At 44.7% G+C, this 17,360-nt stretch overlaps 1 protein-coding gene across 3 annotated transcripts in view; it reads left to right on the top strand.

Moving 5' to 3' along the window:
• The window catches only part of SVIL (supervillin), a 103,932-nt gene that overhangs the window by 36,657 nt on the left and 49,915 nt on the right, over positions 1–17,360 (top strand). For all 3 annotated transcript variants that reach the window (XM_088025765.1, XM_088025767.1, XM_088025766.1), the window contains 7 exons: positions 163–197; positions 771–832; positions 1,106–1,245; positions 4,617–4,860; positions 5,281–5,854; positions 6,669–6,894; positions 14,246–14,375. In XM_088025765.1, the coding sequence (XP_087881891.1) occupies positions 163–197; positions 771–832; positions 1,106–1,245; positions 4,617–4,860; positions 5,281–5,854; positions 6,669–6,894; positions 14,246–14,375 (1,411 nt within the window). The remainder of the gene's footprint in view (positions 1–162; positions 198–770; positions 833–1,105; positions 1,246–4,616; positions 4,861–5,280; positions 5,855–6,668; positions 6,895–14,245; positions 14,376–17,360) is intronic.

The raw sequence follows: 17,360 nt of genomic DNA, 5'->3' as shown, positions 1-17,360 counted from the left end.
TATTCACAACAAGAATTGCTAGCAGGATGATATTCTTTAAAAGATGTCAATTGAATTTTTACTTTTGTTTTTACTTTAACTTTTAATCTGATGTTTTATTTAGATCTTCTATTCCCACCGGCTAATTTTTTGTTATTATTATTTGCCTAATGTCTTTCCTAGGTCTGCTTCGAATTCAGAAATGCCAACTGCTGAGGGCAAGTATCTGTTTTCCTTTTGCCGCTTCTCTATCATCTCACCCAGATTAGGTTTCCTGAAGATTTTGCTCTTTGAGAGGATGAGATTATGGAACATACCGATTTCTTTTCTGCAGGTTTTTTTTTTTTTTTCTGTGAGTCTAATAAAACCTAGTTGAGATTCTCGGGTGAGCTTTTCCCTATTTTTGAGAGAGTTAGAACTGTGGAATGAATAATATTAAAACAACTGATTGGCTAAAGCAGCAGCTTTTTGTTAATTTATTGTTACTATGTAACAATAAAGAAGAGAAATTCCTTGCATAAAATCTATTCTTAAACTTCAATTGTTCAAATATCGTCATAGAAAATTCCTGTCCAGACAGAGTTTTGTCTGGTTAGTTGCAATGGAAATTAGCACCTTTTCACTGAGCAGAAGAATGGGATCCCTCCAAGGGGAAAATATTGCCAATTGTAATTTTTGGTACATCCATTCGTATGTTCAAAGGATTTCCAGGGCAGCCTTGGGAAACTTTTCAGAGACTTCACCTACATTTTTCTAATGATGTTCAGTTTTTATTTTGTGGCCTTTTACAGATGAAGAAAAGGTAGACGAACGAGCCAAGCTGAGTGTCGCTGCCAAGAGGCTGCTTTTCAGGGTAAGGTGTGCCGAAGTGCTTGAAGCGAAACCGTCCCCCTGCTCCCTGCATGGGGCCCCTCCGGCCCCCCTTGCCCCAGCCCACATGCTTCTGTATGAGCCCCGGGCTGGTGTGACCCCTGCTGACACCACACAGGTGCACACTTCTGAGAATGATGTGAACCTCACGGGGAATCCCTCCCAGGAGCCCTGTTAGGGGAACAGAGCAGAGACACTGTGGCCCCAGTGTCCTTTCCTCAAACGTATAAGGATTCCGCATTGTTTCTGATCCTAGGAAATGGAAAAATCATTTGATGAGAAAAACGCTCCAAAGCAACGCTCCAGAAATGCTGCCGTGGAACAAAGACTACGGCGGCTACAGGACAGATCCCACACGCAGCCCGTTACCACTGAGGAAGTGGCCATTGCAGCCACGTAAGTCCCCCCTTGTGACCTCGTGGCCTCGGCTGAAATGTCTTCTTGGAAAAAAAAAAAAAAAAGGAGTTAAAGCCTTTTAAGTAAAAATGAAGCGATCAGAACCTGGTTTGGTTAGATGCCACAGAGACGTTCGTACTTTGGGATTTTCCTTACTGTGGTCTCTCTGAACTTTGTAACAGGGTGTTTTGCTGTTGTATCTCCTAGAAAAACCTCAAGAGGAATTTTAATTTTTTTGGTCTGTGCCTTTCTTAATCTTTTTTACAATGGAAAATGTAAACCATGAGCTTAATATAACGAGCCCCCGTGTACTGACCACCCAGTTTCAACGGTCAGCAGCCTGGCCGGTCTTGCTCTTCCCGCACCCCATCCACTTCCTGTCCTCCTGCTTTGTTTTCAGGCGAACCCCGGATATCATTTCTTCCATAAATATTTCAACAGATATCTCAAAAAAGATAAGGGGTTTGAGGGTTTTGTTTTGTTTTGTTTGAATTTGTTTTTAAATAATCACCAAACAACTTAAAAAATTCCTTGGAAATTTGATGACATTCCGTACTTGAGCAGTCTGTTCCAGTATCTTCAGAATGAATTTCCCAAAGTAATTCCCTCAAAGATAATTGCTTCAATTGAAGCAATTTGACTTTTACTGGGTTTTTAACAATTGTTAAAGTGAAGTGAAGTGAAGACTTTTACTGGGTTTTTAACAATTGTTTCGGTGCTTCCCCCGACACACCCACGGTCTTCCCGGAGAAAGCATGTTCATCTCATTCAGGGCATGGACACCCCAGGAGGTGTCTGTGTCACAGCCCACACCTGAGGGCCTGCTGTTCAAGCAACTCCCTCACTTTCTAACCCAGCTATTGGTCAGCTTCGTGGTGTATTTGTGGAGGAGCACTTCTTAGGTTCATTAGGAACTCTGGGCAGGTCGGCTCTTTTGGTTTTTTAATGTTTGAGGGGCTGTTGTATACCAAGAAGCAACTACTCATGGGAGCAAAACAATAAATATAAACAAAAATTCTCACCTTGTACGGCTCCCTGAAGCTACTTTGATGTGCGTGTAGGTTATATGAGGATACTGATTTTTTTACAAAATAGATTGAGAACTACATTCTAAAACATGAGCGTAATCTACTGATTTTCTGGTGGTTGATATTAGCTTTTTAAGTTATTTTTAAAAATCAGGACCTTTATTCTGAAGTCAGGGTAAATCCTTTCCAAGCTTTAAAAACCTAATCTTATTCCATTCACCTTGCGTTGCCTGTGTCTCTTATTTCCTAAGTTTGTAATTGCTTTTCAGGTTCTTTTGTAATTTCCCCCAGAATACTTAGTAAATAATTTTGTTAAAATATTTATTTACTGTTTCTGAATTAAAACTATGTTTTCCTTTAATGCTTCTTTTCTTCTCTCTCCTCATGAATGTTCCTTCCTTGGCAATTGTTTTTAAAGTGAACCTATCCCTGCTTCGTGCTCTGTGGCCTCCCAGCCTGTAATGGCAAGACTTCCTAGTCCCAGTGTAGCTAAGAGCACTGTACAGCCTGCCAGGTACTGGACAGTAGCTGCATGTGGCCCTCAGGGCAAAGGTCCTAGATAGCAGATGCATCTCATAATCATGTGTTTGAGAAACGAGTCAGTGCAATGAGTTGCTGTGGGGATGGGTGCCATTTTGTTTTGTTGTAGTGTGAGACGCTGCTAACTTCATGTAGGCCTGCATGAGGAAAGCTTTCATCTCCCTGCTTACATCATGTATTGGAACTAGGATCACACTAACTCACTCGTCATTTGTTTTGTTTCTGTTTTTCATAATCACGGTCATCTCTAAGAAATTTCATCCTCCATCTAAATGACTAGCACTTAATAAAGATTAATAGGAAAATGAGGAATCAACATGAATGTTGAAATCCCAGTAATACCCCAGTTTCTGTAAGCACTTGTAGTCATAAATACATGCTAGAAACAAACTTATCTGTTTCTAACATATAGAGAGACAAGGCCATGACTTTTTGGGATTGAGACAATAATCGTTTATGGTGTCTGAACTTAGCTGTTTTACTATTAAGCTTTGAATTGTGGTGTTTTGAAAGTATGGCCTTACGGCACGTAGGTATCCCCTGTTTCACTGTGAGGGGCCAAAACACAAGGGCCAAAAATAAGATTTAAAAGAAGTCAAACGGCAGTGCAGAAACAGACCTGGCCCCACCCAGAAGCTGGGGTCTGTCCAGGAAAGTAGGTGGCCGTTACTCTCCTCTCTCCACACTATACCTCGGAAACACATGAGAATCAGGTTGCCTTTGTTACTATCTTCATGATGCCCTGGAACGCTGACAATGCTCTTTAGTCTGGGGCAACTTGTGAATTGGTGATTACTTGGAGTTAAGACAGAATATACTGTCCGCTGGGTTTGGGAACTGGATTTGCCAGTGGCCTCAACCCACGTTGTCATAAACCTTCCAAGATCCACCGTGACCAGGTAACAGGAGGCCTTCTCCTACACCTGGAATCTGGAGGGATTTAACAGCACCTGAAATGTTCTTCACTTTTCAAGGTGCTGGGAGTTACAGGTCTAAGTACCTTTTAGAAAACTGGTAGAAAGCTCTGAGAGGAAATGCTGCACTGAAGAAGGGAAGGAATCTTTAAAATCGATCCATTTGTGTTTAGCAAGTGAAAATCCAAACTCATTACAGATATGTTGTTGACAGAATGACTATATTATTTCCTAGTTCTATAAAATGAAAAGAATACCTCTGAACTACATGTTTATTTTTTTTAAAGATTGATTTATTTGTGAGGGAGAGAGGACGGGAGTGGGTGATGGAGGCAGAGGGAGAGGGAGAAAGAGGATCTCAAGCAGACTCTGTGCTGAGTGCAGATCCTGACGGCGGGGAGAGGGGGGTCGATCTCACGACCCTGAGATCATGACCTGAGCCGAAACCAAGAGTCAGATGCTCCACTGACTGAGCCACCTAGGTGCCCCTGAACCACATATTTAGATAACATCTAGACATGCCATAGATAATGTCTTGAGATTCCCTAGGCCTGATTTGTTGTTGATACCACTGATACAGTGTCTCTCTAAGATAAGGTATATCCAAGCTGACTTCAGTTCCTTCAAGAAGAAATTCACTTTTTAGAAATAATTCAGAGATAAAGTTCTGCTCTTTGTGAAATTGTCCCCACCCTCCCCTGCTACTCACAGGCTTGTTAATAGCTAAACAGTGCCTATACCTGTCTTAAATTTCTGTAGGGAGAAACCAGTCCTTTTCAAAATTAAGTGATGCTTGGAAGAGAGTTAATATTCAAAATTTAGCAGCGGGCTTTTGTTTGTGTTTATCTGTGTCACCGATTTTTTTTTTTTTTTTTTTTATCCCTTTCAGATTACAGGCATCTGCTCACCACAAAGCTTTAGCCAGAGACCCGGCAAATGAGGGTAAAGATTCTGCTGAACAAGGTGAACCTGACTCCTCCACTCTGAGCTTAGCAGAGAAGTTGGCCTTGTTTAACAAATTGTCCCAGCCAGTCTCAAAAGCTATTTCTACCCGAAACAGAATAGACATGAGACAGAGGAGAATGAATGCTCGCTATCAAACTCAGCCCGTCACACTTGGAGAGGTGGAACAGGTGGGTAGGCTGTGAACTCATCCAGGTTGCGGGTAGGTGCTTAAAATACAGGACCACGGTGTTGGCTCCTAGATAGAATTAAGGTGATAAACTGTGTTACCTGTCGGGAATTTGGTAATAACTTCTTTCCTAAGAAATATAGCCATGCCAAGTACCTTTTTCTTTTCTTATTTTCATAATTTGCTTGCTGAAATCATCTGGAATGAGTCCTTTATGGAGAGAAAAATAGGCTGCACAATCTGCTTTTCACCCAGATGATTTTGATTAGTGAGATGCATTATATAAAATACGTCTTCCCTCTAAGATAAGCAGTGAAACCGCATCAAATGTAATAGTTCATTCTATGTCATTCCCTAAACTGAGATTCATGTAGATAGTATTTTTGAGTCAGCTTTTTGTACTTTAACTGTGTCCTCCCAGGTGCAAAGTGGAAAGCTCATACCTTTTTCACCTACTGTTAACACATCTGTGTCTACCATGACATCTACGGTCATGCCAATGTACGCAGGCGATCTTCGGACAAAGCGGTCTGTGGACGACAACATGAGTGCTGTTGACTATAAGTTTCCTTCTTCGATCGAAAACTCAGATTCTCCGGTTAGAAGCATCCTGAAGTCCCAAGCCTGGCAGCCTTCAGCAGAGAGTAGTGGGAGCAGAGGAATGTTGAGAGAGTTTGCAGAGACAGAAAGCAAAAGAGTCCTGACAGGTGGAGATGGTGGTAAAAAGTACGGGTCCTTTGAGGAAGCAGAGCCATCCTGTCCTACCTTTAACAGAATCCGGGAAGGAGACAGCCTTAAGGAACCCAAATACACTGTTCCAAGAAAGGGCAGCCTGGAACTAGCCCATCCTCCCATCGCCCACCTTGGTGATGAACTGAAGGAATTCTCCATGGGTAAAAGCATCGCACAGGGGAGCCCAGACTTGAAGGACAGGCAGCCCTTTGAAGAGAAGGTCGACATGGAGAATGTCCCAAGAAGGAAGTTTTCGCTAAGAGGTAGGTTACTGCTCCAAAAACCACCTGGGTTTTTGGTGTCTGCTTGATTGGTTGTGTGTGTCTGTGATTATTTTTAATTAAAGTAGGAGGACAGTTTGTAACTCGTATCGATTACAAATCACGGGTGAATCCTACTCTTCCCCTTGAATCTGACCTGTTCAGTGGATTAATCAGTTTTTCAACAATAAAAGTAACTGGAGCTCTCTCACACATCCTGACAAGGATTCTTGATGACTTTGGGCACATTAACTCACATAAGGATCTTGTGAGCTGCTAGCCCCGTCAGCCCCTCTTATGAGTTGGTGACCCCAAAGAGCTGAGTAAGCACAGGGGATGAGGACTTGAACCCAGGACTCCGGATTTCCAGACTCCTTCCGCAGTCCTGGTATGCAGACTAGTAAGCTATACTGCTTGGGGCTTTCATTCTCTTTCTGCATTTATAGAAAATGATCACGTGTAACTTACCGTGGTGGTTTTAGTGTGTGATTCCAGCCATTTGAAATGTAAAAAGGATTGTTCGGGAGGAGGAGAAACATTTTGTAGTGTGTAGTGAAAGCTCTCTTCCTGTGTCTTGCACGCAGGAAAAGACCAGTTGTCACAAAACCATCTGCTCTGTGCAGTAACCTCCTGGGCAGATGGGTTTCCTTGCAGAGTATAGCGTGCTACAGATTGGCATGAATCCATATGGATTGGGTGACCCCCCCACACACACACACCCCGGATTGCACTCCATGTGCAGGACCGCTGGGGGTGAATAGCTGGAGGAATGTCTGCCTGGAGGAGGGAATGCTGACGTGGCTTTTCTCCTTCCCAGCGGCAGAGTTCGGGGAGCCCTCTTCTGAGCAGACGGGCACAGCTGCCGGGAAGACTGTGGCCCCGACTGCAGCCCCCATGTCCTGGAGGCAGCATGATCCTGCAGAACCGGGGGAGGAGAAGTACTCCAGGAATCCGTGTGCGATGTTCGCTGCCGGAGACATCAAAATGCCCGCGGTGGAGGGCATCCTTGATTCAGCCAGCAAAACCATGTCCATTAAAGAAAGGTAACACGATCAAATGATTACAGAGTAATTCTGTTGGGGATGGAGCTTGCAAGCTGCTCATAGAAAAAGCTGTGAGTAATGGGCAGAGATGACGTTGTGAGCACACAGGGGGTGGTGACGCTGGGGGAGTGCCAGTCTCAGCCTCAGACGTGGGTGCAAGCAGACGCAGACTTGTGCTTGTTTCATTTGTTTGGGGTTCCGTTTTCTTTTGTACCTATGAAATTCTTGGACTGTCCCATGATGGGAGCAGAGATCTTGGCTCTTTCCCCATCAGACACGTGGCTTCTGACTGAATGCATGCACAGCTTTGTGACTGTTTGTCTATGTAAAGTGTATGTAGACGGAATGAAGATAAGCCCATCTGTGGGACAGACATCTTTGGGATTCGAATTTAAGTTTAGTTTATCCTACAGAAAGTGAGAGGGAGAACTCTTCCGAACATTCTGTATCAGATAATAGCTATGAGAGATTACACTGGAGTATCGAGTAACACTGTAACCTCATTTCATTCAAAAAAAAAAAAAAAAAAAACTAATGGCGTATTGAAAGGATACGTTTAAATGGGACAGGTACAAGGAGCCGGAGCTAAATATTTCAGGTTGTATTTTCCTTGTTAACCTTTAGCCACCATGGAATTAAGCAGCAAAAGATGTCGTAGCGATAAAAAGACTAGATGCGGAAAGATCTCTGTACTTTCCGGTGTGACCAGCTCAGCTACGCCCACCATCCACTCTGCCCACCTGGACCCTTCCTTAGCACCTCCCGCCATTTGGAAGCCTTCTTGCTCTGCCAGGCAGCGGTCACTCTGATGTCTCCGGATACATTTTGCACTACCTAAGACCATATATCAAACCGCGATCAAAATTCTTCATTCTGTCTTTCAAGCCAAGTTTTTTTGAGCATGGTGCATAAAAGGTTAGATAGATGGACCCTGTCTCAACCAACAATTAGTAAGATTGTTGAATCTTACTTTTGCCTGTTTAAAATTCACAGTAGATCAGACTGCTGGACGGGGGCTTAGATGAAGGGGCTGGTGTTACCCCATCAGCTAAATGAGAGTGAGGTCTTGAATCAGAGAAGCTGCCTGGGCTGTGCTGGCTTGAATTCCTTCTCCACCGAAACCTGGCCCAGAGAGACTTTGATCCCAGAGATCCTACTTCTGATAATCGGTTGCATGAGAAGGAAGAGACATCTATTAGCATAATTTATAAGGAGCATAGCTGCTAATAAAGGACGAGACACACTTCTCTTAAAAACTACATTGCCAGTGATCTTCCCCCCTTATTTTGATAGTATTTTTATTTGTCCTTTGCTGAAAAACCAAAATTGCATATTTTTAGTCCATCTGTGATCATTTTTCCTGAAGTGGGGCTCTGATCCCTCCCTTTTGTTTAGAAAGAAAGACTGAAGCTTGACCTATTTCAAATAAGAATGCTCTTCATATATTATCTGGGCTCTCCTATTTCTTTCGTGAGGTGACATATAACATAGAACTTTCAAACCTTATTTTAACTTCTTCTGACTGCCCCGTTTTACCAAAGGAGGGGTTTGGTTCCAAGGGCCACTAAGGCCCACAGGGGACAATGGGACCAACCGCAGGTGCTGGTCTCCAGCTTCCCCTTGGTAGCTGGGGTGAGCTTGCTGCTCACCCACACCGGTGTGTTAGCAGCTCACCTGTGTCCCAACTAGGACACCGAGCAGAGGACAGAAATGTCAACAAGGCAGCAGTGGTAGAAAGATTCGCCCTCATCCCGCATGAATTTTCTCGATTCACATGTTCTTTGCATGGCTTATTTCCAATTCCATGTTCACATCAGACTCTTAGTAAGATGTAGAGCCTGGACTTTGCAGATTTCCTTCATCTTCTCTAGAAAACTTCAGCTCTCGCTTCCTCAGCCTCATGCATCCACATCTCTTTTCTGCTCTGGAGGTGGGCGTGTTGAGTCCTCCATCCTGAGGGGAGCCAGGGGGGTCATCTCCCGCCCTTGGAATTTCTCACGGATTTAGTGCTGAAGGCAGCCCTTACAGGGAGGCAATGCTATCCCCGTTTTGTACTTGTTAACTGGGACTTAGAAGTGTGTAACACCTAAAAAATTACGGGAAATCCTCAGTATGCTCCTCTTTTAGGGTAGGCCGGAGGTTCAAGGAAACATCCCTAAAGGCTCCTTTTCTTTCTTCCTCTTTGCTGACATCCAGAATGTCAAGTTTGAACTATAACTAGCACAACACTTAGGCTTCCATTGGCTTTTTCCACTGTTTAAATTGCCCCTGTTTGGGTACTTCTTTGAAAAATATTGTAAGTTCAATGAATTGTGTGTTCTTTAGGGGTAAGACCTTTGAAAGCTCTTTTAAAGGATACTAGGCTATCAGAAATCTTATCCACAGTGACCGAAGCAACTGTGTCTGTGCTTTCCTATTCAGGAGAAGATCCCTAAAACAAAGGCAACAAAGGCAATCGCTCACTGGGAAATCGAACTCCCAGAATGGCGAAGAATGCGCCCCTTGGCCCTTGCCAGCCCGTAGCGGTCTGCCCCGCAGAGGCCCACTCTGGCCCCTGTGTCCCTGGCACCCACCTCCTCCCACCCTCCCCTGCTCCCCACCAGCCAAAGGCTGCATCCATGCTTCCCCCACAGGGACTGGAGGCTCTTGCTCAAGATTTCAGCCACCAGAGGGCCCCAGATTGACGTAAGAATTAGGGATAGAGGAGTCTTTCCCCTTTGCAGCCTCCTTCTCTGATCTTAGGTGTGTCCTCATTTAAAAGACACATGAGCTCACTCCTGCGGCCTGCAAACTAGCCAAGACCAAGATCTGATACGAGTACTGATCAGTGCTGGTCCAACCTATCTGAAATCCGTGTGGTGCCAGTGATTCTCTGAAACGCAGGGGCATTTTTAAAGGGGGAAGGAAAAAAAAAAACAGCATACTTAAGATTAGGGGCACGTGGTTTGCCTGTTCCACATTTCGCCGGGCCCTGACTGCCGTGAGCCTGCAGAACCCGTTCTGATCAGGCCGGCCTCTTCGACCAGGCTGAACGCAGCCGTGTCAGGCCTGTGTTCCCTGCTGAGAAAGTGTGGGCCGTGGGGGGAGAGGCGGACACTTCCCCTGGTGGCCTTGGAAGCACACAGCGCCGTGGCCCTGGGCCAGGCCTTGGGGTTAATAGGCTAACCCAGTGCCGCTCACGGGGTTCCCCGCCTCAGACTAAGCAGATGCCCAGGCTCTCAACATCACAGCCCTGCAAATAGCGCTTGGACTTGGCGGATGTTAAAAGCGTTGACAGTTGTTTGAATTCCATTGGCAGTAATTTATGCCGTGTATAGGAGCAGACGTTTGTTCCTCGGCCCCCACCGGCACACAGCGGTCTCCTTGACTCAGGAGGGTCCTGGAATCGCAGGAGGAGAGAACATGTTAGGAAAGGTCTCCCGCCCTCCCCAGCTTGTTGAACATCGAGTAGGAAATCTGAAGGGACAGGAATAATGCATTTAGGTTTCAGCACATGTTATTTTTTTTTAAAGATTTTATTTATTTATTTGACAGAGAGAGACACAGCGAGAGAGGGGACACAAGCGGGGAGTGGGAGAGGGAGAAGCAGGCCCCCCGCGGAGCAGGGAGCCCGATGCGGGGCCCCATCCCAGGACCCTGGGATCATGACCTGAGCCGAAGGCAGACGCTTAACGACTGAGCCACCCAGGCGCCCCATCAGCACATGTTATTTTTAAATTAGCCACTATTTGCACTTGGTAAGCTAGGGCAGGGTCCAAGCACCATGTGGGCTAAGTTGAAACACCGGTTCTTCCATGTTATTCTGCTTGCTCTGTAGTCTTTGGAAGTGCCTGATGATGACCCTGCCAACACATCCAGAAGCAAGATTTCAGGTTTTTGGAATGGAGGAATTCTTTGAAGGCCATTCCGGGGGAAAAAACAACATTATAAGAAAGCCAGAACACTATGCTGTTTCTAAAACATTCGGACACAAATGTGTCTGGTCAGCTAACGCACTAATGTAGAGAGACAAGCCACGCTCTAGGAGGCAGGGCACCCCTGCCCGGGGACTGCACCTCCCTGTCTCCCTGACACACAGTGTGACCTCGGTCAGTGAAATCCTTGGCCTGTGTGTGCACTCGTGACTCGTCTGTCACATCGGGAATAATCTCGAGTTTCTTCGAGACCAGTAGAGCATGAGGTGGACCATAAAGTGATTGTAGATTCCACAATTTGTTTTTTTTCTAAGTCAGGTTGGCATTCCTCAGAGCAGCCACCAAGGAAACCAGATGGTTATTTGGGTTATGTTTTCATTGCTCCACACACCCAGGAACTTTATTCTGAGAATATCCTCAAAGACTGTAGCACAGGATTTTCCATAAGCCCTACTCATGAGGATGAATTTGACTTTTTAGATTCTCTCAGCTCACTTGGGATCAAATCTGATTAAAAAGGTAGATGGCTGGCCAGGATGAAGAACTACTGGTCTGTGTCAAAGGTGAAGTAAGAGAAAGAAGCTGGCTCTGAGACCAGTTTGCAAGGAGAATATCATGGAGATGAAAGTCTCTCCTCACAAGATGGTGCATTGGAAGTACTTCATTTGGGTGTAAAAATACTGGCATGCTCACTTTTTTAAAAATCTCACTTATAGATACTTTGAAGCCTTTGAAAGTTCTATGCAAATACTAATTATTTTTTCACAATTTGATTTTATCAGGTTATTTTTTCTTATTAGAATAAAACTGACTCAGAATAATTAGAGAAAAGAGAAATCATTATATAGTCTGATGAAAACACCTGCAGGCACTGAGAATTTGTTTTCAAGTATGTGAACTAGCCCTGGTAGCATGTAGAGTACTGCCAAACATCACAGACCATAGAATGTAGGGCTAAATGGAACCTTTAGCCAAATGGGGCCTGTTTTAGGATTCTGACTCTAATTGCCAACGTGGGTTTTTTCCCTCCACCACCAAGCATGTCTCTGACACCAGCTGGGAGTCCTGCAATTCAACCCAATTTTGACACTGTCAACTTGGAGATGGCATCAGAACCCACAGGTTAAGGGCTCCATCCCATAAGAATGCCCCCTAACACACATACACATACACACACACACACACACACACACACACAGAGTAGATGCCAGAAGCAGGTCCAGATTGTCTCCTGGACTTTTGACCCTATAGGCTATAGATTGGAGATTCCAGTGACCCCCTCCTTCGGTTTGATTTACTAGAGTATCCTCCAGAACTCAAATGTTTTGCTTCCTAGATCTCAAGCTTATTATAGAAGGATATAACACAGGAACAGCTGTGTTATGGAAGAGATGCATAGGGTAAGGTATGGGGAAAGGGGGTGGAGCTTCCTGCTCTCTGAGCCCCATCCTGTTGGTATTTATGGAGACCTCATTACATAGGCAAGGTTGATTGGGTCCTTGGCCATTGGTGATTGATTCAACCACCAGCCATTCTCCCCTCTCAAGAAGTCAGGGGATAGGACTGAAAGTCCCACCCCTCTAATCACATACCACAGGCTTGGTTCTCCTGGCAACCACTCCCCATCATTAAGTGCTTCCCCAAAGTCACCTGATTAATAAAAAGACACCTCTGTCATTCTTATCACTTAGGAAATTCCAAGGGTTTTAGCAGCTGTAGGCCAGGAAAGATGATGAAAACCAAGTATATATTTCTTATTATAAATCACAATGTCACAGATCAATGAGGTGGCATTGTATAGAATGGTCATGCGAGGTCTTATCTGCTGTCACATAGTAGAAAGGAAGGAAAGGAAACGGAAGAGAAGGGGCTAGATCCAGGGCATGAAGCTCCTGCCCCTTTGGGGGAGTTCTTTTCTTCGTTGCTTACTTTCCATTATTTGACTGAATGAATAAACAAGTGAAGGTATGATTATGTATAAATTTGTAGATGGAAGTAGATACTTATTTAAGTACTGCAAAGTTTGGGTTTTTATTTGCTTAGAAAAACTTTCATTAGCGGAGTCAGGAAAATTAGTAGAAGGGACCTAAGAGACCATTGAGTCCAGGGCCCAGTATAACCAACAAGGAAATGGTGCCAGGCTATTGGACCAGAGCTCAGGGCCAAGCTGGAACTGATACAGTATGCCGTTTACGGACATGTGCTAGGGTGTTCAAAAGACCTGGCCCAGCAGGCTCGGCAGGGAGGAAAGGGGGTCCAGTCCCTCTTTGCCCAATCTTTACATCGTTTGAACAGCAGCTCAAATGACTGCGGTGGTCACTTTTTTTCCTTTTATTTTTCCTATGTTTGTCCAACTTCAGTGCCTGAGACTGCCTCATTCATCATAGGAGAGCAAGCTGGGGCAGCCTCACGCTCATGAAAACAGCCTTTCACTGGTCGTACTGGTTGTAGCATCCAGGCAGCTTGGTATCAAGTCACACCAGAGTTGAGCTAAAGTAGGTTAGGTAAAAATCTCAATTAATTAGATTCTTTTTTTGTATGTGGCTTTCCCCAGGAGGAAATTGGAGTAATCATTTTAAAACGGGTTTGTAGAGAATAGTTTCTGTATTAAGATAGATTGGAGAGACCAAGTGCCTTCGGAGGAAAAGAACAGGGCTTAGGGTACAAAGAGATGAAAATCTTAAACCTCTTCTTTTGCCTTTTCTTGAAAAGTCTGATACTAAGCGATTGTCAGGTTTTTTTTTTTTAAAGATTTTATTTATTTATTTGAGAGAGAGAATGAGAGATAGCACGAGAGGGAAGAGGGTCAGAGGGAGAAGCAGACTCCCTGCTGAGCAAGGAGCCCGATGTGGGACTCGATCCTGGGACTCCAGGATCATGACCTGAGCCGAAGGCAGTCGCTTAACCAACTGAGCCACCCAGGCGCCCTGTCAGTTTTTTTTTTTGTTGTTTTTTTGTTTTTTTGTTTATAGCTTTAAGGTTTTAAACCCATTTCTGCTAAATTTTCTGCAAAGGAGTACTGTCCATCCAGCTGTAGTCATTAAATGTTATTTCATGAAGTGACCAGAAGGGGTCATTAGAAGACATTTTTCTCTGGGGATGGTTTACCTTTATCTCCTTGTTCTCAGCTCAAGGGCAAGGGAAAAAACAGAGCTATTCCTCTGGTGGAATGATGATGCATCTTTATCTGGCAAGTCTGATTTCAGCTTTGCATGGCATCAGCTTTAAGATTTGGGGGAGGGGGCATCTTAGAAAAGGGGATGCTTATATTAATTTTCCAGACATGATGGTCTTCAGAAAAAATGAAACTCAAAAAGATTAAAATTAGGTAGCTGTGGTCATGTTTTGGCCAAAGACTAATTTACCCAAACTATGCTTCTGTTACAAGTAAGAGTTTGGTGCTGAACCCCTTTTGGTTGGCCTGTTTTCCTCCCCAGATTAGCGCTATTGAAGAAGAGTGGTGAAGAAGATTGGAAAAACAGACTTAACAGAAAGCAGGAGTATGGCAAGGCGTCTGTCACCAGCAGCCTGCACATACAAGAAGCGGAACAGTCCCTCAAGAAGAAGGTAATGTTTTCCGTGTTAGGAAAAAGCATTCCACTAACATCATGCTTGGAAGTGCATCAGGTAGGCAAGCATGCCCTAACTAATGCCCACTCTGTGAAGCACTGTCTTGCCTTGCGTACACACTGCACATCGGTCTCACAGCGGCCAAAACCAATCAAAAGGTAGGGTCTTGAGATGCTATCAAAGTGTTAGCAGCACTGCTTACATAATGCGTCACGCAAGCAAGTTCCTACATTTTGAAGTGTGTGCTTTGGTTTAAAACCTTCCAAAATGAAGTCTGACATTACAGTGTTATTAAAACGTTTATAGTGAAAATCTTCAATTGACCACAAGCAGTTTATAAGATGCATGTAAAATGTGGACTTGAATGTCCTATGCAGAGATTTAAAACTGAAACACAAAACAAGGACATGCGTGTGGTCAGTGAGTACTTATTTTCGTGATTGTGAGCGTGTTTTACAATGAGCAGGCATGCCTTTTGTTGAAAATGTACAGCAAAATATGTTACATATTGAAATAAAATCTAGTAATACATTGTTATTGATACTGGCAAGCATTTCATCTGTAAAAGTCCTGACGAGTTGTTAAATTACTAGTGTAATGATGACCAGCTTTGGACCAGTCAGTGCACATTCTCAAAGCTGATGGTGAATTTCCCGTTGCTTGGCCCTAGGCTTGCAAATGCGTGTGCTGGCTGGGGACAAGGTCACACGTCCACTGGCCAACTTCTAGGGTCATAAGTCTTTAAACAGAAATGAAGAAAAAAGCCCAACAATTCCTCAGGGTGATCACCTATACCCCTTTTAGTTCTAAAACAGCTTAGCATCTGTGGAAGAGAGGAATTGTGAATGTGGCCTTTTTATGCATTCAGAAACTTCCACGAAAGGGAGGTGCCCGTGTAGGATGCTAAGGGAGGAACTCCGATGCTATTTGATATGGTACTTGTGTGTCCTCTGAAGTTAAATTGGGACAATTTGAATTTTCTCTTTTGAGACATAGAGGATATTAAAGATAATGACCAAACACATTTAATTTCAGCTATTTGTAAGGTTCTCCAATAGAGTTGGATATTTAAAAGCATATGGGCAAAGTCTGGATTTCAAGAACAAGATCTTGACGTGAAAAAACAAACAACCCTGAGTCCCTCAATGTATCCCTGTTGCCCACACACTTTATTTAAAAGGGTCTTGAAATCATCGGTTCGACAATAACTTTAACACCTCTTGTTAGTCGTTTTGGAAGATGCAGAGAAGCCATGGGAGCTGACAGTCCCACATGGCCAGGTGAAAGTAAAGACAGCTGTCATGCACAAAGCCGGCTAGGTTCCTCGGGAACAGTGAATGGCATAGGCGCCCTACCGCTTAGAAGACGGGGCGGGGGGGATCATTTGAGCTGTGAGTAGAGGATCAGATCTGAACTGCCTCTCACTTGACGAAGGTTTTTCAGAAGGCAGGAGGGGTGAGTTGGTGACTGTAGTTGCCCGTGGGGGCGGGGAGCACAGCCCACGGAAGCTCCAGGGCTCAAAGCATGCCCGGGGCCCGAGTGTGCAGACGTGTCTCTGGGCTCCTGGATGCTGCAGATGCCGAAGCCTTCGTGAACTCACTCTTCCTCCTCCTCCTCCTCAGTGACCTAGTTCACCACAGCCTGAGACAGTAAGCTCTTTGAAGTTAAAATAAGCCGATCTATTCTAGGCTTTTGTAACAGACATTGGGAAATCTCAAGTTCTGTTGAGGTCAAGTGGTTTTCACATGGCCCCTGATAAGCCCTTGGCTTCTTTTCTTCCCGAGGGCTGGCAATATAGTTCATTCACACCTTCGCTGGGCTCAGATGTGAGGTGCCTTAAACCTAATCTGTCTTCAGAGGGTCCCCCGACAGCCACTGAGGGCTCGAGAGACGCCACTGCTTGCTGGGCGTCTGAATGCTGCCCCAGAGAAAGACATTCATGCCATGTGGTGCATGCAGATGGGATCTTGCCACATGGGCTGGATCTAGACTTGCTGATGGAGAGCTCTGCTAAGGGGAGCAAGCTCTAGAACCTTCCATGTTTTCCACCAAGACAAGAAGAAGAGAGCTGGTTATGCAGTCAGGGCATCACTTCCCGGGCAGTTTGTGAATTCATCAAAGGCACGTAACTGGTGGCCAAACATTTCCCAGTTTGCCTTCCTCTGGCTTTTGTGGGTTGTAAGCGCAGCCCCATGAGTTGCAACCTGGGGAAATGCAGAGGAGGCAGGAAATAGAGACAGGACTCTATATAAATCATGTCCGTGGCCCCTGTGAAAATCCTTGCTGTCCAATAAAAATGGAATGTGAGCGGCATAAGTAATTTTAGATTGTCTAGTAGCCACATTAAAAACAAATGTCAAAGGATGCCTCGAAAAATCTGTAAGGGTCTTGTTTCTGTCAGTTTGCCCCCAAACAAAACAAATTTGTGGTGCTCTAACCAGCACGTCATTCTGGATCCTCCCTGGGAAGAAAATACCTCTTGACCCGTGAATAGATTTGGGGAACTAAGTTAGAGCTTCTCCTTCCCTACAAAAAGACTAGCCATGTCTCAGAGAATACCTCACTTAACAGTGGTTCCCTGTTTTCCAAATGTATCCCCCCCCCCCCGCCCACCGCCTGCCACCACCAAATAGGGATGAATGATTTGCAGCTTCCGAGTGCAAACCATTTCTGTAGCTGGCTCTGCCATTTCTCGTAACCGGTCTGGGTTCTTCCTCTCTCCTCTCTCTCTCCCTTCCTTTCCCCTTGCCACTCTTCTTCTCTTCTCTCTTCTTTCTCCTGTTCTTGGTTTAGTCCAGGGAAGGGCTAACCTGACTTCAGCATTTTTGCTTTTGTAGCATATATAATTAGTTCTGAAGATGGGAAAGCCATGTGGTTTGTAGATTTGGCCAGGTCCACACTGTCTGGAATGTGTGCACTTGAGCATGATCTGTAGACCGTTCCCTCCAGGCTAACTCATTCCATCCAAAGAGCAAGAAAAAT

This window comes from Eumetopias jubatus, unplaced genomic scaffold (genome assembly GCF_037043125.1).
Source record: "Eumetopias jubatus isolate StellerSeaLion01/CBP00866 unplaced genomic scaffold, mEumJub1_p1.0 scaffold_8, whole genome shotgun sequence".
NCBI lineage: Eukaryota > Metazoa > Chordata > Mammalia > Carnivora > Otariidae > Eumetopias > Eumetopias jubatus.
The sequence above is the reverse complement of the archived record's forward strand: the minus strand, read 5'-3'. Positions and strand labels throughout refer to the sequence as shown.